Genomic DNA, 24,725 nt, shown 5'->3' on the forward strand with positions numbered 1-24,725 from the left:
GTAGAGTTAATAATAATCCATGAAAGCCTCTAGAACCCAGCAAGATATCATTGATAGTTGGTAACTTTTCTTCAGTAGTTCAGCTGTAATGCTGGAGTCCTGCAAATCTGATCAATAATTATTGGAATTCTAATTTGCTAAAGCTATTCCTGTTCATCTTTGTTATATCTGTCCTGATGCTTTGATTACTGCATAGGAATAAATCCTTAGAAGTGCTGAGCACCTAGAACTCACTTTGATTTAAGTAGGATTGGTAAATGCTCTCCATCTTTCAGGAATTGTCCCTTCAATGTTCTAGCATATCAAAAACCTGACTAGGAGAGCTGCATCAGAGTGCATGCTCCTTGTGCTTGTGGCACTCATCCAATTCCATGGAGCTCTAGAGGAGACTGACACAGCTCTCTAATCATGAATTACTCAGTCCAACTCTGGTTGACTTCAAAGGGAATTGGATTGTATCTTTTATGCCCTTTAATAACCAATTTATGCAGCATCACTGTTGCAGGTGGTCACTTTCCCTTCCTGCTAGATGGAGGTACAACACCAAGACAGTCTTACAGAAGTAAATAAAAGTTCAATATATCTAGGGGATTAAAGGGAACACCACTGTGAAACTTTTAAGATCTGTAGGGTGGAGTCTGACCTGTGGGGGCAATGTGAGGAATGCATCGTTCTTGGATTCTGGGACACCACCGTGAAAATGTATTTAGCTGATTTCAAATGTCAAATTAATGGAAGCACTTAAAATTCAGTAATGAAAAACACCAAGCCTAGCTGTTCATCATTGTATTTTGTGGACAAATTTATTTTTTCATAACACCTTTCATTTATAAAATGTTCAATACAATAAGTTACTTTTCCCCTTTAAAAACAGTCTGAGTATATTAGAATTGGAGACTTAAAAGATTTAAAAACAGCTGCTTGAACTAAATTCCTTCTTCAGTTTGAAAACAAAAATCTCTTCAGTATATTTCAAGCAACCAAAATACATCTTGTGGGTTTAACTGAATTTGAAGTACTTGCACATGCATAAATTCCTTATTTATTCTTCTTTGATATCTTCCTCTTTTTTATAGCTTCATCATTGACCTTAAAGGAAAAAATGCGGGTTTTTGTATAAGGATTGAATAAATGGTGGCAACTATTGATTAGACAGGTGCCTGTTATAAGATGAACACCAAGAAATATGGAAGAAGATAACTGAGGGCCTAATCTTTCGCCCACTGAAGTCAACCAGAGTTTTGCCACTGACTTCAGTTGTGGAAGAGTAGGCACTTATTTTATGGATATAGACCAGGGGGCTGGAGATTTCCAGGACTCCCTATTCTCCACTTCCTTACTCCTCCTTGTTGCAGCAACCCTCCCTCTGAGTGAAAATGGCTGTATACCATCAGTGCCACTGTGTGTATCAGCCAAAAGTGTTCACTTGAGGCAATCGCTGCTGGTAGGGGCTGAGCACTCTTTCTACAGTGCTGGACCAAGGGATTGTGGGACCAGAGTCTGGATCCATATGGTAGTTTGACTGGCTTGTCGCCCTTTGTCAGAAGCATAATTTTTATTGTTTACAATATTGTATAAGTGGACTCCTTATTATGGTGGCCAGAAACTGTGGTGGCGATTAAACATGGGCTAAATCCTGGAAAATGTTCACTGACTTCAAAGGTTTGAGTTTGAGCAAACATTGAGTGAGGACTTCTGTGTTTGGTTGTTAACAGATTTCACGGCACTTATGAGTACTTTATTTGTCCAGCCCCATGCAAAGAGTAGCATTAAGAATAATGAGACTGACAGCTGACTTTACAGACTATGGTTCCAAGTCTGCTTCCTTTTATATCAAAGGGAGTTCTGCCATTAACTCCAGTGAAAGCAGCCTTAATCCTGCAACCTTTACTCTCTCTCAAATACTCCTGCTGAAGTCATAGTGAGTTCTTACATGATTGAGTTTTGCAGGAGCCAGTCCTGAAATTTTACAGCATGAAGAAATTTTCTATATATATTTAAAATAACAACCCAAGAGAATAGATATGCTTTTAGCACAACATGGCAGGAGTGAGTGTTTTTTCCATGTGGGAGACCCAAATACAGGAGGGGCAGCAGGAATGTAGCTTTGCCCAGCAGCGAAGCTTGCATACATCACAGAGAGACAGAGGTTCCAGAAGGGCATGGAGTTTACTGCTACATGGGAACAGCAGAAAACACTCTTTAGGGGATTTGGTAAGTGCATTGATTTCAATTGTCTTCAATTTTACCACCTTATCCTAACTTGCTTAAATTCAAAAAGCGTGTATTCATTTGAAAGATTTATGATTTATAGAAGTAATTTTTCAAAGGCACAGAAGTTACATGCACAAATCATGTAATTTCTTAATGGTAATTTTGTGTACAACTTCCGTGCTCAGTTGTTAAAGTGGTTCCTTCATGAAATCTTTAAGAAACATCTGTGGAGACCAGCATAATCTATTTCCATTCACAGCGTTGTGATTTTTGACTGGGGATGGAGCCATGCCTGGAAAAGCTTGGGAATTTCAATCCAGTCTGAGGGAAAATCCCCTCTGATTGGCTGCCTTGTCCACTTTTCAGCCTCTGGGGAAGAGCCTCCAATCAGAACAATTACAAGAAGCAACCAAGAACTTTTTGAGGAGTGGAGAGGGAGCTGACAACACCACTCTTATAGGAGGGAGTGCGGAGCAGACAGACCCCAGCAACTCAGGGAGGCCTGGCTCTCTGGGCCTCCTTCCATGCTGTGAACAATAGATCAGTCTGTTCTCTGCTCTACCCCCTCCTCTTTTCATCCCTGCCACACCAAGCTTGAGAAGGGGATGAAGAGTCTCTGGAGCCCCTTGTGGGTGGACAGGCTGTGTTCAAAAATCAAAAGGCAGTCAAAAACCACAACATAACCTTTTTCTAAATGTCCTTATTTTGGGGATGATCTTGTGATTTTTTTGGTGTCTGACCCATGATTTTTGAACTTGTGGGAGAGGCAGTACTGCATACAGGACATTTGGAACTGAAAGTGACAACACAAACTTTACTACAAAAGCTAACATAGTCTTAGGGTTAGATCCTTGCTCTCACTCCAGCCCCTTTACACTGAGAAAAAGGGCCAGGGTGGCATAAAGGGCTCTAAAAGCCTTGGATCCAGCAGAGGGAAGATTGCCCAAGTACTGGAACTGTGGAAGGCAGCTAAAAGGCTGACTTCTGACAACTCAGCAGCTGGGCTGGGGACAGGGCTGGAGCAGGAGGGAGCACTAACCAGATTCTAGGAAGGACTTCTACCCATGTGTCATGGAATCATGGGGTATGGTTGATGCCCCAGCCTGTAACCCGTCTCCTGGGAGTGACCCCTTTAGTGGGTCAGGAGTGGACCCAAGGACCCTCACAGTTCCAGAAGGGCAGGCCCGTGGCCCAAGGGAAGAGAGGGATCAGGCAGTCAAACTATATGACAGCTCAAGTCTCACAAATCCTCCCAGTGGCCTCTGATATACAAGCCATGGGAAATCTTGCCAGGAAAATTGTAGGCTTATATACACAACCCCCCATGATTGCATGCCCATAATGAGTGACGTTTCAATGACAAGAGTCAGGTTTGGCCTAAAGTCCAGTCTAGTGAGACAGTACCCTATCAAGTATAAGCCAGCACTGCTTACTATGCATACACTGGGCCTTTAGGAAGTAGCAGCAAACCACACCTTTCAGCCTAAGGCGCAAGCTCCATGTTGACAACCCATTCTCTTGCAGCAGGATGACTGCTATTATGACTATGTACTTTACAGCATGTTTGATTACACAGAGTGTTTGTGCTTTGGCTTGTATGGGGCTGGGATTTGGCTCTAAATAGACTATGAACATACCTTGTGGTATTTATCAACAAATTCCTCTTCAGATCCTGGTGGTTCATATTCTAAAAAAGACATTTATAAAAATACATTTATCTTTTACCCCAGTGAGATTTTATTCTACTTTGTACACTAAGTTCTGCTATTTAGAAGTGTTGTTTTTTAAAATTATTTGTATGTGTTTCTATTCATGGACATTATGCTGATCACTAGTACTTCAGCACTTTTAAACTATTTTTGTATTGGTACCCTTAGTCCTGTGAGGTAGGTAGGTATATTATCCCCATTTTACATGTGGATAAACTCAGACACAGAGAGCTAAAATGATTAAGCTCACATATGAAATTTATCGCAGAGCGAGAAACAGAAATCAAGTCTCCTGACTCCCAACCCTATGCCCTACACACAAGACCTTTTTTTAATATGTGAAATGCTCTGATATTAAAAATAAATACTGAATTTAGCAAGTCCTTTCAATCAAGAAGACTTCACCAGGAATTTTCTAAACAGGCAAATGGAATGATATATGATGGTGATCTAGTGGTTGAAAGGTCTTTATTTTTGATTCTGCATCAGTTTTAAGATAATCCTTTTTTGTTCTATATTTAAAAATGACATCTTCATTATCAACAAGACAGCAGTTCTTTATTACACCATAATTATGATTTCCTGGTTTAATATTCAGATTGTGCTTCCCTTTGGACTACATATATTAAAATATTCAGAATACAGGTGCCATGAATTTTTGAGTGGGGAAAGATAGGAAAAAGTGGTCTTAATGCAACTTCTCCACTGGTGCTGAAGCGTCTCATGGCGTTCTCTAACAATGCACTCTGTGCAACTGTGTATGAGTTTAGCCTGTTGCTTCACACCACTACCACTACTGTTTCTCCTTCATATGGGTGCTTCATCCACTGGTGAAAGGGGCAGCATTTGCTATATAATATATTTTTTTCTAATGGCATCATTACACATTTATTCAAATTGTATCATTTGATGTGAAAACATAAGAATCAATGAAAAATTAAAGTAAGACACAAGCTTATATTTCAAACTGTAAATATGGTAAAACTGTGTCCAGCAAGGACTCAGTTGTAATGATGGATTTACATTTTCAGTAGCTTCTGTGTATGATGTTTACATGATGATCTGTCACAGCCATAAAGGTAAAATAAATGGTGCCAAAAATTACATATGGTTCTAGTCTGCTCCCATTGAAATAAATAGCAAAACTCTCATTGACTTCAAAGGGAGCAAGAGCAGGCTTTAAATCTCTATATCAGCTAAAAACTAGTGTAATCTTAAAACAGGAGAGAAAGAAGAAATGCTTTTTTCAAATGTAAAATAAACACCATTACAAATCTCAACCTGTACATTCAAATGTAGCACAGAGATTAAAAACGCATTTAAGTATTTATTAATTGTATTGTGCAAATTGTAAATACATGTATTTAGATCTAAACAAAGAACATGGAGCCTACCTGTATTAATGTATTCTACTAAAGTGTCCTGCCTCTTTAAAGGAAACAAGTACAAATAGACTTTTATTAAAATGCAATATTTGACATGAACCAGAATTAAAACAGATATCACCATACCTTGTAATTTGAAACATATTATACATGGCATGATGCTAAGAAGTTCAACAGGAGCTGACATCACTATATTGAGAGTATGAAACCCATTTAGCTGAAGGGGGAGGGGAAGCAATTTAAAACTGTTTTTTTTATTTATATTTGCTAATACCTATTTAACTCAAATACCCTATAAATGATTGAGGAAAAGAAATCTGTGTATTTAAATTAAGCATCCCTGCCCCTTCAGTTAAGAGCTGAGAAAGCTCACAATAGATTGTTGAGACCTCTGAGTAATCCTCCAACAAAAACAAAACAGATAAGGCTTGAAATCTCTGAGGTTAGAAACACAACAAACCTTTTTTAAATGTGTAAAAAAAATTCTGGTTTTCTTTATACATCATAAAGAAAAAAAGGCACAAATGGTATAATCAAAGTTTTTTATGCAGATTTAGTAATTGGATTGAAATGTATTTGTAACAAGTAATGAGCCAGAAATGTTGTATTAAAAGTACAGGTGAAAAAAGACATTAAAGGTAAAACAATGAAGTAGTTTAAACTTTTAAGGTAAATAATTCTATATACAGTATCTAATTATTTATATTACCCTCATCATTGTGCTTAGATCAGGCTAGTCTACTTATATAATGGACACAAAATCCTCTAGGAGACTCAAGGCCATAATCTCTTTTACATTAAGGCCTCTTCATGCTACTCTGGCAGTGTGAACAGGCCTCAAAGTAGGGGTAAACCTTTATACTGCCAGAGTACTGTAAAGGCACCTTAATGTAAATAGGAATCTGGCCTATAGTTGTGATGTGCAGTACTGGTTGTTGTGTACTGTATATTTACCTAGGATTGCCAACTTTCTAATTGCACAAAACAGAACACCCTTGCCACAGCCCCACCCCTTCTCTGAGGCCCTGCCTCCACCCACTCCAGCCCCCCCTCCCTCTGTTGTTCACTCTCCCCCATCCCCATTCACTTTCACTGGGCTGGGGCAGGGGATTGGGTTGCTGGAGGGGATGAGGGCTCCAGCTGGCAGTGTGGGGTGGGGCTGGGGATGAGGGGTTTGGGGTGCAGGAGGGGGCTCAGGGCTGGGGCAGGGGGTTGGGGTGTGGGGAGGGGATGTGGGGTGTGTGCTCTGGGAGGGGGCTCGGGTTTGGTATGCGGGAAGGGGTTCAGGCACTGCGAGGGAGTTTGTTGGGTGCAGGAGGGGATTCCTACCTGAGGCATGGGGTTGGGGTATGGATGGCGGTGTGCAGTCTGGGAGGGAGCTAGAGTGAGGGAGGGGTTTTCGACCTGGGGCAGGGGGTTCGGGTTGCGGGGTCCAGCTGTGTGGCGCTTACCTCAGGCAGCTCCCGGTCGGTGGCACAGCGGGGCTAAGGCAGGCTCCCTGCCTGCCTGCCCTGTCTCCGCGCTGCTCCTGGAAGCAGCCGGCAAATCCAGCTCCTAGGCACAGGGGCCAGGCGAGACTGCACAGTGCGCACTACCCGCACCCACAGGCACTGCCTCCACAGCTCCCATTGGCCACAGCACCCAGCCAATGGGAGCTGCAGAGCCAGCGCAGGGGGCGGGGTCAGCACACGGAGCTTCCCTGATCGTCCCTGCACTTAGGGACCAGACATGCCGGTCGCTTCCGGGAGCTGCACGGAGCCAGGGCAGGAAGGGAGCCTGCCTTAGCCCCGCTGCGCCACCAACTGGACTTTCAACAGCCCAGTCAGCGGTGCGGACTGGAGCTGTGGCACAAGATTCCCTTTTTGACCGCCGTTCTGGTCAAAAACCAGATGCCTGGCAACCCTATATCTACCACAGCATCCAGTGAAGAAAATCAAACTGTTTCATATTGACGATCATGCCTTCTGTTAGCTGCTTTCCAGAATATACACATTAAAACACTATGCTACATTGGAAAGCATAGTCTTTTTTTATTAACAATAATACACCTCTATCTCGATAGAACACTGTCCTCGGGAGCCAAAAAATCTTACCGCGTTATAGGTGAAACCGTGTTATATCGAACTTGCTTTGATCCGCCGGAGTGCGCAGCCCCGCCCTCCCGGAGCACTGCTTTACCGTGTTATATCAGAATTCGTGTTATATCGGGTCACGTTATATTGGGGTAGAGGTGTACATAGAAAAACAGTAGTAATATTTTCTGTGGTTATTATCCCATGACAGATCAATTGATAATTAAGTTTATAAATTTATTGCTAGTGAGCTAGAGGAAACAGCTTTTCATTAGCAATTCTATTTATTTCAGAAAAATTTAAAGAAAACAGGATCTTGGAAAAAATTGTACTCAGCCATACCTTGAAAAAGGTTCTTTGCCTAATAATTTTTGTGTATGCATATATGAAATATAGTGATGATAAAAAGGAACATTAATTTTTGCTAGGTATTTATACCTGTTCCTTTTCTCTCTCTGCATCTTCTCTACACTCTTTCAGGATACCATGTATATCCATTGAATCTATCCTCTCCTCCGTTTTAATAATCTTCAGCTTTAACATATGGAAAGATGTTTCTATTCCTCCCACCTTCACATGCACAGGAATGCCTTCGAATAAGATAAACTCTGACTCTCCCTCTTTAAAGCCAGGAGGCTGGTATTCTGGAGGGGTCACTATTAAAAACAAACACACACCTGAGAGATTCCTCTTGCTCATAAATGCACTACACTAATAATCCTTCATCATTATTATTAATTAATAGTAGTAATAGTGGCTCATTTCTAAACATGTGGGTAATTCTATTTGTATGAACATGAGTGCTTCATTCCTTCAAACACCAATAGAAAACAGGTACGTATTTAAAAAATACCTATGGTTTTCAAATATTTACAATTTAGTTGTCATTTTATTGTGGCATTATGGAGACTGATCAGATGTTTACTTTAAGTACATGTTAAGTGACTAAGGACAAAATGTGGATATGAAGATCTATGATGATAAAAATTGAAGGTCATTTCCATGCCTGAAGACTCTCTCTCTGATACCTCAAGGAAAATTTAAAACTAATTTTATTAGAGAGAGTTCTGCTTTTCATATCATACTTATTATTTATTTGTAATACAATAGTGCCAAGAGGCCACAGCTGGAATTGGCGTATCCTTCTGCTGGCACTGTGCAAACACAGATAGAGCTGGTCCCTGCATGGAAGTACTGTATTTACAATATAAATACACAAGAGACAAAAGGTGGGAGAAAGCAATGTAGGCAAAGTGATAACTAGTACATGTCATGTTAATTTTACTTTATTTTTTATTTTTTCCTCTTTTTTGTGTAAAATGTATGTGTTCCATTCTATTCAGATTTTTTGTTTGTTTAAATAAAGTTTTACAAATAAATCCCAATACTTGCCATCTGCATAATAAAATAGCTTCATAGTGAGACAGACATCATTAGGAAGAGAAATGATATTTTCCATCAGAAAATAGAGGTTATGAATTAGAAGAAGACAGGTCCTCTTTATGTCTTCTGTTGCATCATTTGTTAAATTAGTTTTCTTATTGCTAGAGGAAAAATAAGTAAGGAGTTGTAAGGATTTATCTGAAATTTAAAATTCTTTATATACAGGTTAAAGTAAAACATTTTAGAATACATATACATATTTTATCATACAGAAGATCACTATTTGCAAGAAGTAAGTCAGGTGTTTCAGTCTTCCTTGGACTGGTGAAATCAAAACATGTATCACTTGCGATAACTTTAGAAAGGAGAACTAAATAAGTTTACAGTGTATGCTGTAGGTAAACGGTATGGAATATTGGTATCATTCTAACATTTGTGCTCAAATCTTTCTTACAAATCACTTTAAAAATACATTCAATTTGTGTGCACAAATGCTGCTGAATAAAACACAGATTAATTATTCAGTGAATCACATCTTAAGATATTATTTTCCTTTTTTAATGTTTTGTTTTTCATAGAATTAATTCTATAGCTATTCACCTGAATACATCCATCTGTGGTCCCTTCGATGTATATCTGAACTTAAATTGATAAGATTCTATCATGTTCTAAATATGAACAAAAATACAAAATATACTAATTACAAAAGGGAGACATGTTTCCTTTATAGTAGTGTTAGTTATGATCAAGGAGCATTTGCTAATCCTTATAAGGTACCTTTAGTGTAATGTAAAACTTGAGCAGCAGTCAACAGGTTTATTTTTCTAATTTAAAACATTCAAAATTTTAAATTGGTTGAACATAACTTTTTACAGTCTAGACTTTTTAAAAATCAATGTTAAAATATTACTTTATTTCATAGCAAATTCTTGATCCATAAAACTAGTTGCATAACCAAATTGATGAGGATCACTGAATATTTCAAAGTAAATGGTTGAAGCTATGTTACTTGAGACATTTAAAAATTTACTGGCCAAAGATCTAAAAAATATACTGCTGGGCACAATCGTGCATTGGCAGGTGGATGGACTAGATGACGCTGTATTTTCCCCCCACCACTACAATCTTAACTACACTAGTAAACACTAATATAATCTGTTTGTTTTGTATTCTTAGTGTAAGTAACACGTCACTATCGTTTTACTGTTATTTGACTAGATTCATATATTCATAGAGCCTTACATTTGGGTTAGCTGCGTCCTTCTGTACCTGCAGGACATTAAGAAGATACAGCATTTTAAGGCCCGGGGGAGGACAAAAACACATTTTTGTTCTTCATTTTTATTTAATTTTAATATGTAATCATAATTTTGTTGATACTGCTATAAAAATCAATAAAATATATACATATACTTTTGTGAGTCTCCAGCAGCTCTACTGGGTTGATAAATTAATTAATCTAAGTGCTTTGTACATGTGTCTCTAATCTTTCAAGCATAGTGGTTTTCACATTTTTTCACATTGTGAACATTTCCCCTCCTAGCCTCCACATTCTAATTTCATGCCATTCCTGTTGTTACTGTAATGCCTAGTTACATTAAAAAACAGGATAATCAACTAAAAGTAGTAATTAAAATTATCTGCAATAGTATATATTATACAAATGTATGGATTTGAAACTTCCCTTTGACAAGTTCTTTAAGAGATTTTGCAGTAAAAAACAGTAATCGAGAAAGTGAAAACCATACTTTGAGTCCTTACATAACAATAACCAAACAAGGTCTCTTCTCACTATCTTTCTGATATCGTAGAAACCTGTTAAACAGATAGAACCTGATCCTCGCTCATAAACAGGAATGGGCTATGGCCAATAAACATATTGCCTCAAACTTCTATTATTTTAAGTGGATTCCTTTTACAGGTTTTCACCTAAGTGAACTGTTGTTTTATGAACTATATTTTTGTTTAATATGTTGAAACTGGATTTAGAGAAATTAGAAGAGTAAGAGAAACATCTAGCTGCAATATTTGTGACTGTTGTTTCCTGATCCAAATTAAAAAGCAAAGTTAAACTTTTACAATAAAAGCACAAACTATAGAAAACAGTAATTAGTAAGGAAGTTACAAATAAAATTATATATGTGTCTACGGCATGTTATATACATACTTACTCCAAGAATCATCATTTGCAGCTATTAAAAAAAGAAAAGAAAATGCAACTTTGAAGGTAACTACACAATTTTTAAATGTAAGTAGATATAAAGAACAATAATTTAATAATAACCCTTACATGCCCATTATTATGATGTATGATATTACTGTAAATGCAAGGAGGCAATGGGATTTTTATAAACAGATTATTTTCTAACTGAAGTGCATAATTTCTCAATCTCTGATTTATTTACACTGTTGCTTTGATAATTTTAATTTATTGATTTGTTGGGCATGGTGCATGTTTTGCAAAAGCTTAAAGGCATTCTGAATAGAGAGGAGTGGGGGATAGAGCAGTAGTTAGGGAAGAAAGCAAATTTTTCATCTGGTGACCTATTGGAGAATTTGTTAAAGTGGAAAAATCCTCTTATAATGAAGTGTTCATTATTATTAAAAAAAAAAAAAAAAAATCACTACATCTCAAATCCAGGGCAGCAGCACACTGGCCAGCAGAAGAACCAGACAAATTGCTCTGTTCTGTGAGGGTGCGGTACACAGGAATTGTTCTGAAGTAAACCCAGCCCTGTCCAGAACCCTCCCATAATACCCCCTGGCCCTACCGCAACCTTCTCCTGGTGTGCTGGTGTGCAGATCCTCACAGAACTGAATTTAGCTCTCTGCCACACAGTGGATGTGCACCTTCTGCTTTTCTCTCTGGAATCTTGCCCCATCCAAAGATTTTCCACCACTTCCACTACATGGGACTCTCCACTGATCTGAGGATATGATTTACCTACTTTACTGTAGAAAAAAAGGGCCTGTCTTCACCCAGGAATTGGTCACTATACCTCACTTCATGCCCTGCCATTGCCTGGTGCATTGGAAGTTATGGTTGAGACTTCAGAGTGTGTTTACACTAAAAAATTTGTAATAGCTTTTCAGCACCAGCATGCCCAACACCACCACCAAAAAAACCCCACAGCTATAATTAAGACTGACTTACATATTTTTTTTCTAATGCCTCAAAGCATCCTTTCATCCTGGAGAAGGAAATAGTTTTAAATGTTTAGATGAAAAGGAGCACATTCCTAATAATAACAGTGAGCCTGATCTGAAGCCCTTGCTAAAGATTGTTTTCTCCCATAAACTTGTTTTATAAAAAATAAATTTAAACTGTTTGGACAGCAAGTCATTTAGTTTAAAATAGTGTATATACCAAATTTAGAAGGGGGCAATACAAAATTGTGTAAAAGAAGTACAAAAACACTAGGAAAAGTGAGACTACAGGTGGAAAAATGTTGAAAATTTTATTTAATAAATATATGATAAACACTATGTGTATAAAAAGGAAATATGATGTGCTGTTTAATTGTGTACATACCATTTAACAATTTTGGATACTCTTGGATAGATGCTGTCTTCTCGCAAAACTTTAACACAGAGATCTGTTGCAAAAATAGAAAAGAAATATTCTTCATTTATAATAAGAGAAATAGATGAAAAACATAATATGTGGAAGAATTATTTCCCCCTACTTTTACATCCCCTCCAATCAAGTCGTTATAAACTCACTTTAGTTAAATTGGTGTAACCCCCTAGTGTGGAGCTGTTAACGATATTATCAGAACAATCAATACATATAAAAATCCAATGATATTAATATAACTGAGTCCACTCTAGGAGGTTATGCCAATTTAATTAAATCAGTGCAAAACTATATGTAGAGGAGACCTTGGGAACAAGGACACAAATTAACCAATAAATAGCCAATTTCACTAAAATATTCATGATAGGTGAATACTAATAAATTTATTTCATTCCCAGTGGCATTCTGCCTTAGAGAGGGATGAAATATTATATTTTATCATTTGCAAAAGTTACATGCTGATATTTAAACCATTCAAAATTTTATTTTTGCATGCCATATTTAGATAATATTTTTTAATACTGTGAAACACATGATTTAGTAAAATAGTAAGCCGATTACATAGAAGCTCAGATACCATGGTAATGATAATAAGTAGATAAACATACATATATACTTATATTTCTTCTGATGATACCATACAAGATATTTTGAAGAAATAAATATTAAAATAAGTACCACTGATTAAAATCAGTTTTACAACAGGCATGCAAATTAGAGAAACAGATATGCAAACACATAAAAAACAAGATTTAGAAATCATTATCTTTGTACCTTCTAAATAATGGGTGCTGTATGCATCTTCAGGGAAAATTCCACGTAAGTAAGTAATACCTGATACTGCAACAGCCATTATTCTCTTCACCATAACTAGAGATTGCTGATGTGTTTTTATCTCTCTTGGAAATAAGGTAACCCACTGATTTTGAAAACAAAAACAGTCAGTAACATTAATTGCAATAGATATGTATCTTGGCACACGAAAAACGGTTATTTAATTAATTAATATAAAGTTAAACCACAAAGATAGTGTATTACTAGCATGTCACAATGCTGAAATTAGAGATGGATCCGAACTAAACCTCGGTATGAACATCAAGGGAACTTTAGGGAAATTCAGAACCAGATCTGGATCCAAACTGGGCTTAAATACAACCCCAGATCTGAATGCTTTTGAACTGTGGGAAAGATCAGGTCTGGAAGTGGATAACAGGGGATGGATCACTTGATAATTACCCGTTCTGTTCATTCCCTCTGAAGCACCTGGCATTGGCCACTGTCGGAAGACAGGATACTGGGTTAGATGGACCTTTGGTCTGACCCAGTCTGGCCGTTCTTATGAATACCAATTGCCAAGCATTATGCTCTCATGTGGTTTTACCCACTGTAAACAGCCACATTAGTCTCGCACACTGCCAAATATGGGTGAATTAGGCACAATGTAGTTCAATTAATTCCCACAATAATTAATTTGATACAAACACATAAATGTAGTTCTTACCCCACAAGTGTCTTGTTTCCTGGCTGTTCTGAATTTCTGTATTGTAGCCATTCACAAATACGCTAGTAGGGTGTCTAAACATATATAGTTATTGTAATTTGTTAATTTGTCAACTATAAAAAAATCACTCATCTCTTTTTTTAATCAATTCAAGATTTTGATATTGCTTCCAGTAAGTAACTAGGTACCAAGATTAACAATATACCAAATACCAGTAATCAGCGGATAATTACATATTAAAGCCATTACTGTAGGACAATTAAAAAATATGGAACCTAATATAAAATAGGGAAAATATTGTTTGCTCATAGACTTTAAGGTCAGAAGGGACCACCATGATCATATAGTCTGACCTCCTGCACATTGCAGGCCACAGAACCTCACCCATACACTTCTGTAATAGACCCCTAATCTCTGGCTGAGTTACTGAAGTCCTCAAATCATGATTTAAAGACTTCAAGTTACAGAGAATCCACCATTTACACTGGTTTAAACCTGCAAGTGACCCCATGCTGCAGAGGAAGGCAAAAACCCGCCAGGGTCTCTGCCAATCTGATCTGGGGGAAAATTCCTTCCCGACCCCAAATATGGTGATCAGTTAGACCCTGAGCATATGGGCAAGACCCAGCAGCCAGACACTTGGGAAAGAATTCTCTGTAGTAACACAGAGCCCTCCCCATCTAGTGTCCCATCACCAGCCATTGGAGATATTTGCTGCTAGCAGTCGCAGATCGGTGACATGCCATTGTAGGAAGTGTCATCATACCATCCCCTCCATAAACTTATCAAGCTCAGTCTTGAAGCCAGTTAGGTTCCCCCCCCCCCCCCCACTGCTTCCCTTGAAAGGCTGTTCCAGAACTTCACTCCTTTGATGGTTAAAAAAAAATTGTCTAATTTCAAGCCTAAACTTGTTGATGGCTAGTACACATATTTTATGTATAAAAAGTTATAGATTACAAATAGAGTTATGTGTAGGGGAGATTTTTGTCTGTTAATTGCTAATCAGACCCTGGAGTAAATTTGACCAGTTAGTTAAGCCCCCCTATATCAAAAGCTAAATTTCCCTATGGCCAACATTAGGAGGAAAGGATTTACTTAATTTGAACTCATTTTGGGGGGGGGGGTGGAGGAAACGGGGGGACCACCATAAGAACAGCCATACTGGATCAGACCAAAGGTCCATCTAGCCCAGTATTCTGTCTTCAGACAGTGGCCAATGCCAGGTGCCCCAAAGGGAATGAACAGAACAGGGAATCATCAAGTGATCCATCCCCTGTTGCCCATTCCCAGCTTCTGGCAAACAGAGGCTAGGGACACCATCCCTGCCCATCCTGGCTAATAGCCATTAATGGACCTATCTTCCATAAACGTATCTAGTTATTTTTTGAGCCCTGTTATAGTCTTGGCCTTCACAACATCCTCTGACAAGGAGTTCCACATCATTTATTTTATGGAACATCCCTTATTTGATACTTGAAATCCCACATTCTCTGAAAATCCAATTCAGGATGCACTTTGTTCCCTTTTTTAGCAACAGTGATGCAAAGGATCACGTGCAGTGACACAAATGGTTGTTTTTCTGGGATTTTTTTTATTGTGTATTATTTTGTACTACCAATAAAACATGAGAGAAGTATGGAAGTCCTTTTTGTCTTGTATATTTCAAACTATTCACCTTGGCAAACTGAACACTTTATACAAGTCTTTAGAGAAACCTCAAATCTACACCAAATTTTCTGCTGCATTGGGATTTTTTGTTAACTTTTTGAGTAGTTAATACCTGGTCCACTAAGGTAGGTGGGGCACAGTATTAAAACATCTGTTGACAAGAGAAAGGTTTTAAAGAACTATTTCAACAAAGTGATGCCTGGTCCACAGTGTAGGTAAAAAAGCAGTGTCTATGTGACATTTGGGGTTTCTTTAAAGGCTTATGTGGGGGTTATTTAGACTTTTAAACTGTCCTTCACTCTCTATAGTATAGAGTCTATACTATCTTACCATACATTATCAAGTCAAGTTCAAGGTTTCAATCCTTATTTGAAAGGCACTCTGCTCAGTGGCCTCGGCCCAGCATAGCTAAAAAATCACCTAAAGCTTCGGGAGGAAATTGTGGAAGACAGTGCTACTCCTCAGGTACAAAGAAACTTTTTACCATACGGGTAAAAGGCATGTCTGTGCTTTCTCAGGGGCCAGACCCCCCCACTGACCGTGGAACAAACTTCCACAGGAACTAAGGACCAACATAAACTTCGCCACCATCCATTCCCAAGTGCTAGGCGCATTTCTTTAGCCTAACTTCTCTTCACACAAAGCAGCATGGACACTTAAAAAACCCCAACAACCCTACGAAAACAAATCACTGCACTGTGTGTGCAATTCTCCCCCTGGGGCGAGGATGAAAGAACCACACATAAGTACTGGAAGGTGCTCAGATATTACAGTGATAAGTATCAGGGGGTAGCCGTGTTAGTCTGTATCTACAAAAACAACAAGGAGTCTGGTGGCACCTTAAAGACTAACAGATTTATTTGGGCATAAGCTTTCGTGAGTAAAAACCTCACTTCTTCGGATGCAAGAAGTGATAAGGGCAGTATGAGAACATATTGCAAAGAAACAATAGCTTTCATGTGGGAATCAGTGCCATCTACATCTCTAAAACCAGAGTTAAATTGAATTGAATCCTGGCCCCCCCAATATTGGGAAATTCACCCGATTTAATGGGGGGGAGATGTAAAGTTATAACTGAGGTTACCAACGTCTGATCATTTGAGTGAAATGTAACATAATGAAACCACAGGCCAAATTAAACTACATTCCCACGTGACCTTTTCTAAATGCCTCGTTAACAGACAGACACACCCTAGCTGTGAGGAGCGGTTTGGAAGGTGCCTTTAAACGGGGAGCCCAGGAGTTATACACGGTCTCCTGTTAAACCACGAGCTACAATTGTATACAACCCTGCAATGTGCCCCCAGGGCTGTGAGCTGCAAACGTTATGCACCCAGAGAGGCTCTGGGAAGGGCCCTAAGGGTCAGCAGCATGGCAGAGGCGCCAGGAGGGGCGCGCGCTTCCCTTCCTTTCCCTGGGCGCTGCGAGGCGCGCGCCCACGAGCCGCTTCCAACGGCTCTTTAACTGCTGCCGGGGCTGAGAGCAGCTCGCGCCGCAGAGAAAGGGCGGGAAGAAGCGGAGGTTTTTGTCTCCCCCCCTCGCAACGGGAGGGCAGGGGAGGGGTTCCCCTCAGCCTGGCGGCTGCTGGTCGAGCCCATGAAGCTCCTGCAATGTCCCGTCAAGGAAGAAAAAACAAACCAACCCAGAGACTTGCAACCAACATGGATTAAAATAAATCTTGTAATTAGCTGAGGCGGAGCTGCTTGGGGTCAGAGTGAGGCTTTCCCGCTCCAATGGGGAAGGGGGGGGAGCCGTAAATCCGCCCCCCGTGTGCAGTGGACCCCTGAAGCCCTTCTCCTGCATCTGCCCTCTAGGATGGTGGCTCTCAACCTTTCCAGACGACCGTATCCCAGTCAGGAATCTGATGTGTCTTGCGTACCCCCCAAAGTTTCACCTCACTAAAAAACGACTTATTTACAAAATCAGACATAACAATACAAACGTGTCACAGCCACATTGTTACTGTCAAACTGCCGACTTCCCCATTTTTACTATCTAATTATAAAATAAATTAACTGGAATAGAAATAGTGTGCTTACATTTCTGTGTATCGTGTATAGAGCAGTATAAACAAATCAGCGTCTGTATGAAATTTTAGTTTGTACTGACTTTGCTAGTGCTTTTTATGAGGCCTGTTGTAAAACTAGGCAAATATCTAGATGAATTGATGTACCCCCTGGAAGACCTCTGGGTACCTCCAGAGATAACTGGTTTAGACCCACTGCTCTAGGTCAGGAGAAGGGTGTGTGTGGGCCTGTGGGGTGATCCTTAGAGGGCTTGAAAGGGGGAGGAGAGATGATTCTTAAGGAATTCCTCTCATCTTCCCCCTACAGGGCAGACCCTAGGGTCAGATTGAAGGATGAAGCTCTTGAGCAGGCATGAGGGTATCCTATTCCATATGTGGGAGAAAACTTCACACAATCAGGACCAGCATATAGGAGAAAGAGAGGAGAAACAGCAAGCTGATATAGAGGAACAATTGATTCCAACTGAAATATCTTTCTCCTTCCCTGATGAGGCTGTCAGTCCACCCACACCTTGCCTGTCTGACTATTTAAAAAAATCTCCAAGGCCTCAAGACATATGTCCGAGACATCCAACATCCCATTGGAGGTGGTCAATAAGTCTCAAATTGTTTGATATTTTACACCCCTCTGCACCCAGGAGACTCACTATGCTGATCAACAAGGGATATTGGAACTAGCCAAGTATTTGGGGCAGATCCCAAGCTACATCTAAAAGAGCTGATAAAGGATACTAAGACCTGGTCTATAGTACAAAGCTATGTCAACATAAGATGCCTAGAGTTGACTGAGCTGTGCACACGTCTACACTTAATTTGTCTCCCACCAAAATAAATGGGCCTGTTATGCCAATGTAATAAACACCATCTCCCCAAGTGGTGTTGAACCATGGTTGATGTATAGAGGTTGACACAGAGCACGTCTAGATACCATGTTATCTATGTTGACCCTAACGGTCCTGCAGCAGCTGTTTCACAATGCCCCACAGTGCCACTCACCATCGTGAACTCCACTGCCCAGGGAGTCGCGGAGACTGGAACACGCATACCCTCCCTCTTTAAAGCCCCACGAGTTTTTAAAATTCCTTTTCCTGATTGCCCAGCTTGGCAAGCATACCTAGCAGCTCTCCATTGTTGAGTGCAACTGCCCAGCTGACCATGCTGGCTACAAGCTCTGGATGCACTCCAGCCTGGAGTAAACAAGAGAGATTGGACATCCTGGGCCTGTGGGGAGAAAAGGCTGTGCAGGAACAGCTCTGAACCAGCCATGGAAACATCAACATCTACATGTAGATTGCTCAGCAGATGTAGAAGAAGGGCTACAACAGCACTGCCATGTGAAAGCCAAGGAGCTGTGGCAGGTATACCAACAACTGATCCAGTGCCAAGCTGTATGCCATGGTCAACGGAGATACCACCACCATCCTGCACACCACCATGGATACCGTCAAGGAACCCAAGTCACATTCCCCTGGTCTGAAGAGCAAGAAGGAGGAGGTGATCAGGGAAGAGCAGGATAGGGGACAGCCAACTAGGGGAGTCAACTGAGTGAACCTAGACTTTTTTGACTCCACTGCTGTCCAGCCAGTTCCACCAGTCAATGCAGGCAAAGGAACCTCATGTAAATGTACACAACTTTTCCATTACAGGATCCCCCCCCAAAAAAGCAGGACAGTTTTTGACTTTTCATTAATTTACTCATGCTAGAAGAGGCAGTGGTACAACCAAGAGATGTAATGTTGGTATTGCTTTTCAGTCCCCTTGAGTTAGGTGTGTGTGTGTGCACGCACGCGCCTGCCATGCATAGCAGTTTATGTACAGTAGGATGTCAGTTGAATCCTCCTGAAATATCTTGATGAAACTTCCCTGGAAATCCTCTGCCAAAGGTTTCTAGGGATGGCTGCCTTATTTCTTCCTCCGTGGTAGGACAATTTCCTATGACAGTCAGATGACTTCATCAGACACCATTGCAATGCACAGGCTAGCAGCATATGGGGTCTGGGTGGCTTTAGGATGCTATCAGCAACTGTGCTCTTTGCCTTTGTTACCAGCAGGAACAAGATATCAGCTAAAATCACCACCACCTGTGGAAAATGGTACTATTATTCAGTGTTAATGCCCTATGCTATTAGTTTCATGTAACAGCAATTCCCTCCTCATTGTCCTAACCCCCAGCAGACCATATTCAATGTCTAGTGCTGTGACCGACACCATGCAAAAGCAATCCCCAGCAGAAGTGAGAATGAGCATGAGCATGTAATGCGTAAAAATTTAGAGGAGCAAGGGAAATTAATTCTTCATCTTAAGTATTGCTTTACATAGTGAATATAGTGACAATGGTATCTGGGTGTGTGTTTTAGCTGAAGCTGCTGCTATTGCAGCCTTGAGGGTTTCCCCCTCTACCAGTGGAACACCTGACCCCAAGGGGGAAAAAAAGAAGAGGACTTGGGATGACATTTTCAATGAGATCCTGCAAGCCAGTGCTGTAGACCATAAGCACAGGGCCTAGAAGATGAACATTGGGGACAGCCTGGAGAAGGAAAGGGTAGAGAGGAGAGAGAGATGCACCAAGACATAATGGGACTTTTCAGGCAACAAACATGCTGCAGACTCGGGCAGACCTGCAGGTTCAACAATCCTGGGCTTGTCTCCCTCTACAGCCCATTGAGAATGCACTCTCAGGACTTCCATATATCCCTCCCCCACAACATTCCTTGTGGTATTGGGGCTGCTACACTACCCCTTTGTGGGAACACTACACTAGAAGGACAACATTTCAAGGGGTTCTAGAGATCAAAAAGGGGTATTGTCTTCAGTTCAAGGCCCTTCCTACTACCCATCCCTCCTCAAGGAGGAAACCCCTTCTGTGAGAAGCTGTTGAAACACGAGCTGGACTTTCCTACATCTCAGAATAGTGGATAAGTTTGTCAGAGTTCAGGGTTAGGGGGTTTTGTTTCCATTATTTTCTCAGCCCATTCTGGACCTTTAGCATTTCAACAAGTTTATCCTTCATTTCAAGTTCAGGATGGTGACTTTAGCCTCCATAATTCCTTTGTTAGATCCTCAAGACTGGTTCATGGCTCTTGATCTTCAAGATGCCTATTTTAATATAGCCAAAGGAAACCCATCAGATTCCTGTTAGGAAGATCTCACTACCACTACAAGGTGCTGCCATTTGGCCTTTCCACAGCACATAGGGTATTCACCAAGCGCTTAGCAGTCATAGCAACTCATTTAAGGAGACAAGGGAATGAGGTCTACTCATATTTCAGCAACTGGCCTATGATCCCTTCAGGAGGTTTGTCTCCACATCAACATCCTACATCTCAGTCATCTGCCTAGCATGCAAAGCATTTCTACCTCCACTCCAGGCATCCACAGTTCAAGTGCTAAGAGACAATACCATAGCTATGCATTATGACTACTACAGCACCTTGGCAAACCCCTAGTTCCCAACCCATCCCTGCTCACTGCCCAGAGGCCTCCCCACAACCAACCTGCAGACCAACTCTCATGCTGCCTGTGGTACTCACCAGCCCCCTGCTGGTAGGAGCACTGGTGCAGGCGGCAAGACCCTTCAGCCAGCCCCAGCCTGACCAGAGCAGCAAATTTTGAAAATTTTTTTTTTTAAGCACACAGCTGGGCTGCAGTTGTGCGCTAACTGGCTACCTGCCCAATAAAAAAGACTTAGTGTTGCAGAACATCAGATATCAGATTTGCCAAGCATTTTCTTCTAGAGAGGGTTTCAGTCTGGGCTCCCTTTCTCATCCCATGGAGCAGGATGAATGTATACCTTCCTGCCAAACGCCACAATACTAAGGAAACAGACAAGATGCAGAATTTATCATCATGATGGCCCCAGCATGAGCCAGTCAGTTTGGTATTCTGATCTGGTGAGCCCCAAGTGCAGTCCCTACCCACATTACCTGCTCTGTCCAACAGACTTGCAGGTAGGGTTGCCAACCCTCTAGGATTAATTCCTGGACACTCCAGGACAAAGATTATTTAGTTAAAGGTTATATGATGTGATGAAACCTCCAGGAATACAGCCAAAACTGGCAACCTTACTTGCAGAACAAGAGTCAGATCCTATACCTAGGCTCACCATCATTACATCGGATAGCGGAATAGCTTCTTTGGTTAATGTCAGTCAGCATCCAGGCTGAAGTTCAGAAACTACTGCTCCATAGCAGGAAAGCCTCAACTTGTTTGACTTTTGAAGCCGAGTGGAAGAAGTTTTCTATTTGGGCATCTCATCACCAGTTGCCCCACTTAACAGAGCCCATCTTATTTACCTTGGACTATTTACTAGCCCTGAAACAAACTGAGCTTTCTATTAGTTTGATAAGGGGTCATCTAGCTGCAATATCTGCATGACATCCTTCCCAGGGGTATATTGTATTTTCCCCATCCTCGAGTGGCAAGATTGCTCAAGGGTCTCTTATTCCCCCTGCCCCAGTTGAGGAGTCTGTCCCTTTGAGCCATTAGCAATTTGTTCCCTATACAGTCACAGGGCTAGCTACACATCTGTCCTCTCTCTCTCTCACCAGAATACATCCTCCGCTTGGAGTCAGGCCCTAGACCTTTACCCCTCTGGGGTGGAAAAATGCAGTTCTCCCATGCTTAGATTTGACCATGGGCTTTAGTACCTACTCTTGGGGGGCACAGAACACATATGGCCAACAAGACTGAGGGCAAATAAAACATTTACCAAGCAGTCAATAAAATGTCAGGATAATTAGAAGCAAGCACTTCCTAAAGTACCCAGCCAGGTCCAGGACAGTTATACAATTTTACTAACTCATGTATGAAAGTGTGAGCAATTTAAAATGACATTCTACTTTTTTGGCTGTTTGGTGTTCTGTACTGTAATTTAAATGAAAATCCAGGATTATAACTGGAATGCAGGGTATTAGTTACCAAGTGTTTGTAACTTAACTTTCATGTGTTTAGGAAATACCGAATAGTTAGTGACTTTTCTGTCTTGTAGTTTAAATAAATTACCAAAACAATTGAAACTGGTGTGATTATATTGCATTATTTTGACACAAATTATGCAGAATTTTGAATTTTTTGGCACAGACTTCCCCCCCCCCCCCCAGAAGTAAGTACCCTGTTGATCAATTAGGCTTGCCATCAGGTCTGACTAGGTTCTTCCCCTCAAGAGTTTGACCAGTGGTGACTAGACAGCTGCCTTAAACCAAAGAATCAGAAAAAAAATTAAAAACAAACCATATATACTTATGTCTATCTTACCTAGAGCCTTACTATCCTGTCATTATAGGGCAGGCAAGCCTGGTTTCTTCAAACAGAGGAGACACTTCCCCCCCCTCCCCTCCAGCAGGTGCCTGTTCCCCCTCCCCTCCAACAGGAGTTAAATAGAGACTTCTGTCTGGAGTTCTAACTCTTTCTAGTCCTTTTGACTCAGTATTTGTAAACCAAGTTTTGTAACTTACTGGAACCCACAGGTAGGCTCCTTACAGCTAAAATTTTGGGTATTACCATAACCTTTAAGTCAGAGGTGGGCAAACTACAGCCCATGGGCCACGGGACCCTCCTGCCTAGCCCCTGAGCTCCTGGCCTTGGAGGCTAGCCCCCCTGGCCTCCTGTTCCCCCTCCCCTGCAGCCTCAGCTTGCTTCGCCGCCAGCGCAATGCTCTGGCTGGTGGGGCTGCAAGCTTCTGGGGCAGCACAGCTGCAGAGCCCAGCCTGAACAAGTGCTGTGCTGCACGGTGGTGATGGTGTGGCTGGCTCCAGCTGGGTGGCACAGCTGCAGCGCTGCCAACCCCTGGTGTGCCAGGCAGCACAGTAAGAGGGTGGGGGGGTGGATAGAGGACAGGGGAGTTTGGGGTGGTGGTCAGGGGTGTGGATAGCAGTTGGGGCAGTCAGAGAGTAGGGAATGGGGACAGGGGTCCTGGTGGGGCAGTCAGGGGACAGGGAGTGGGGGGGGTGTGGGGATGGGGCAGGAGTCCTGGGGCAGGGTGGGGGCCAGGCCACAACCCCCTCCCCTAACCAGCTCTCCATACAATTTCCAAAACCTGATGCAGCCCTCCGGCCAAAAAGTTTGCTTGCTTTAAGTAGTTACCAAATGTCATCTTATCTGGAGCCATTATTTTGTTTTCCCTAAAAGCCAGTTGATAGAACGCAGTATCAATACTGTATACATCTAAATAACCAGATCATATATTTATAAATTACACATCAGCCCCACATCTGTCTCACCACCTAGCTGCAAAAGTTGCCTTCTTGGTAGCCCTTCTCAGTTCAAAGGTAGGGGAGATTCAGGCCTGTATGGCAGGTGCCCCTTATACAGGAGTTTCTTATGAACTCATCTCAAGTTCCTGCCCACAGGACTTTCAGAATTCCACATGAACCTCCTAGCTTTCTTCCAAGCTTAATTTCACACTTCTCTTAAACAGAAGAAAGCAATTTAGAAACACACCTGGATTGCAGCCTTGAGGTTAAAGGTCAGTGATATCTACACATGTTAACATCCAACTGTATAAGAACATGTTAATTAGTCAGATCAGATACTAGTGGAATGAACTCTAATGCTTAAGTGTATTCAGGGACATTTGTCAAACAGTAAGCTGAGCTACCCTGTAAACTTTGGAAATATGCAGCCTGTGACACTCAGTCCACTTTTACAAGACACTATTCTTTAATAGAGGCTTCCAGATCAGATGTCTATTTTAGAAAGAATCTTACTAACCACCTCCAAACTAACAAGGAGTGGTCTGTGAGAGAGTGATCCATGAGGACACATGTGGCTTGTTACATGACCAACAGACTAGTTCTTGGAGATTTGTGTCTATGGATCCCACAACCTCCCCTGCTCATTTCCTGCTCAGAGTCCTAGAACACTGGGATACTGTATTGGTAGAAAAAAAAAAATGGAGCAATCCCAATTATTTCTTTGCCATCAGGTGATTGGGAACAAGGACACCTAGGATGTAGGCCCCAACAGACACTGCTGTCCAAAAAGGATCTCTTCTCATGTGCACCAGATGTGGTATGTGTGGACAAGACATTTTGAAGAATCAGTTACTGTAAGGCAAGTTAACTGTTCTTTCCACTCCTGGCTCTGGAGGGGAGTGTGCTTACTGGACTGACACTTGGCTGGGTAAGGGGACTGAAATGAAACCTAGAGAGGACTGGCTAGGTGCAGAGAATGGGATGAGGAGCCAGGAATGG

The 24,725-nt window shown here is 41.2% G+C and overlaps 1 protein-coding gene across 3 annotated transcripts; it reads right to left on the reverse strand.

Moving 5' to 3' along the window:
- Positions 1-952: 952 nt before the first annotated feature.
- On the reverse strand, positions 953-24,464 carry LOC101935752 (HORMA domain-containing protein 1-like). Of its 3 annotated transcripts, XM_065553727.1 has the most exons (11): positions 13,842-24,464; positions 13,115-13,259; positions 12,296-12,359; positions 11,918-11,954; positions 10,935-10,955; positions 10,006-10,032; positions 9,364-9,431; positions 7,402-8,924; positions 5,318-5,351; positions 3,852-3,901; positions 953-1,089 (listed from the first exon to the last, which is right to left on the reverse strand). In XM_065553727.1, the coding sequence occupies exons 1-8, from the start codon at positions 13,890-13,892 to the stop codon at positions 8,720-8,722; spliced, it is 618 nt and encodes a 205-aa protein (XP_065409799.1). In that variant the 5' UTR covers positions 13,893-24,464; the 3' UTR covers positions 953-1,089; positions 3,852-3,901; positions 5,318-5,351; positions 7,402-8,719. The 3 variants fall into 3 exon arrangements, with proteins under 3 accessions (XP_065409799.1, XP_065409801.1, XP_065409800.1); XM_065553729.1 differs by having other exon boundaries at positions 7,402-9,431; XM_065553728.1 differs by having other exon boundaries at positions 13,115-24,464.
- Positions 24,465-24,725: the final 261 nt, after the last annotated feature.

Source organism: Chrysemys picta, chromosome 8, assembly GCF_011386835.1.
Source record: "Chrysemys picta bellii isolate R12L10 chromosome 8, ASM1138683v2, whole genome shotgun sequence".
NCBI classification, from domain to species: Eukaryota; Metazoa; Chordata; order Testudines; family Emydidae; genus Chrysemys; species Chrysemys picta.

Coding starts and splice junctions, on each gene's coding strand:
- LOC101935752 (XM_065553727.1), bottom strand. CDS start 13,892: ATGGCTACAATACAGAAATTCAGAACAGCCAGGAAACAAGACACTTGT. Junction 13,260..13,841: donor GGAAACAAGACACTTGTGGG/GTAAGAACTACA, acceptor TTTCAAAATCAG/TGGGTTACCTTATTTCCAAG. Junction 9,432..10,005: donor AGGACGCAGCTAACCCAAAT/GTAAGGCTCTAT, acceptor GTTCATATTTAG/AACATGATAGAATCTTATCA.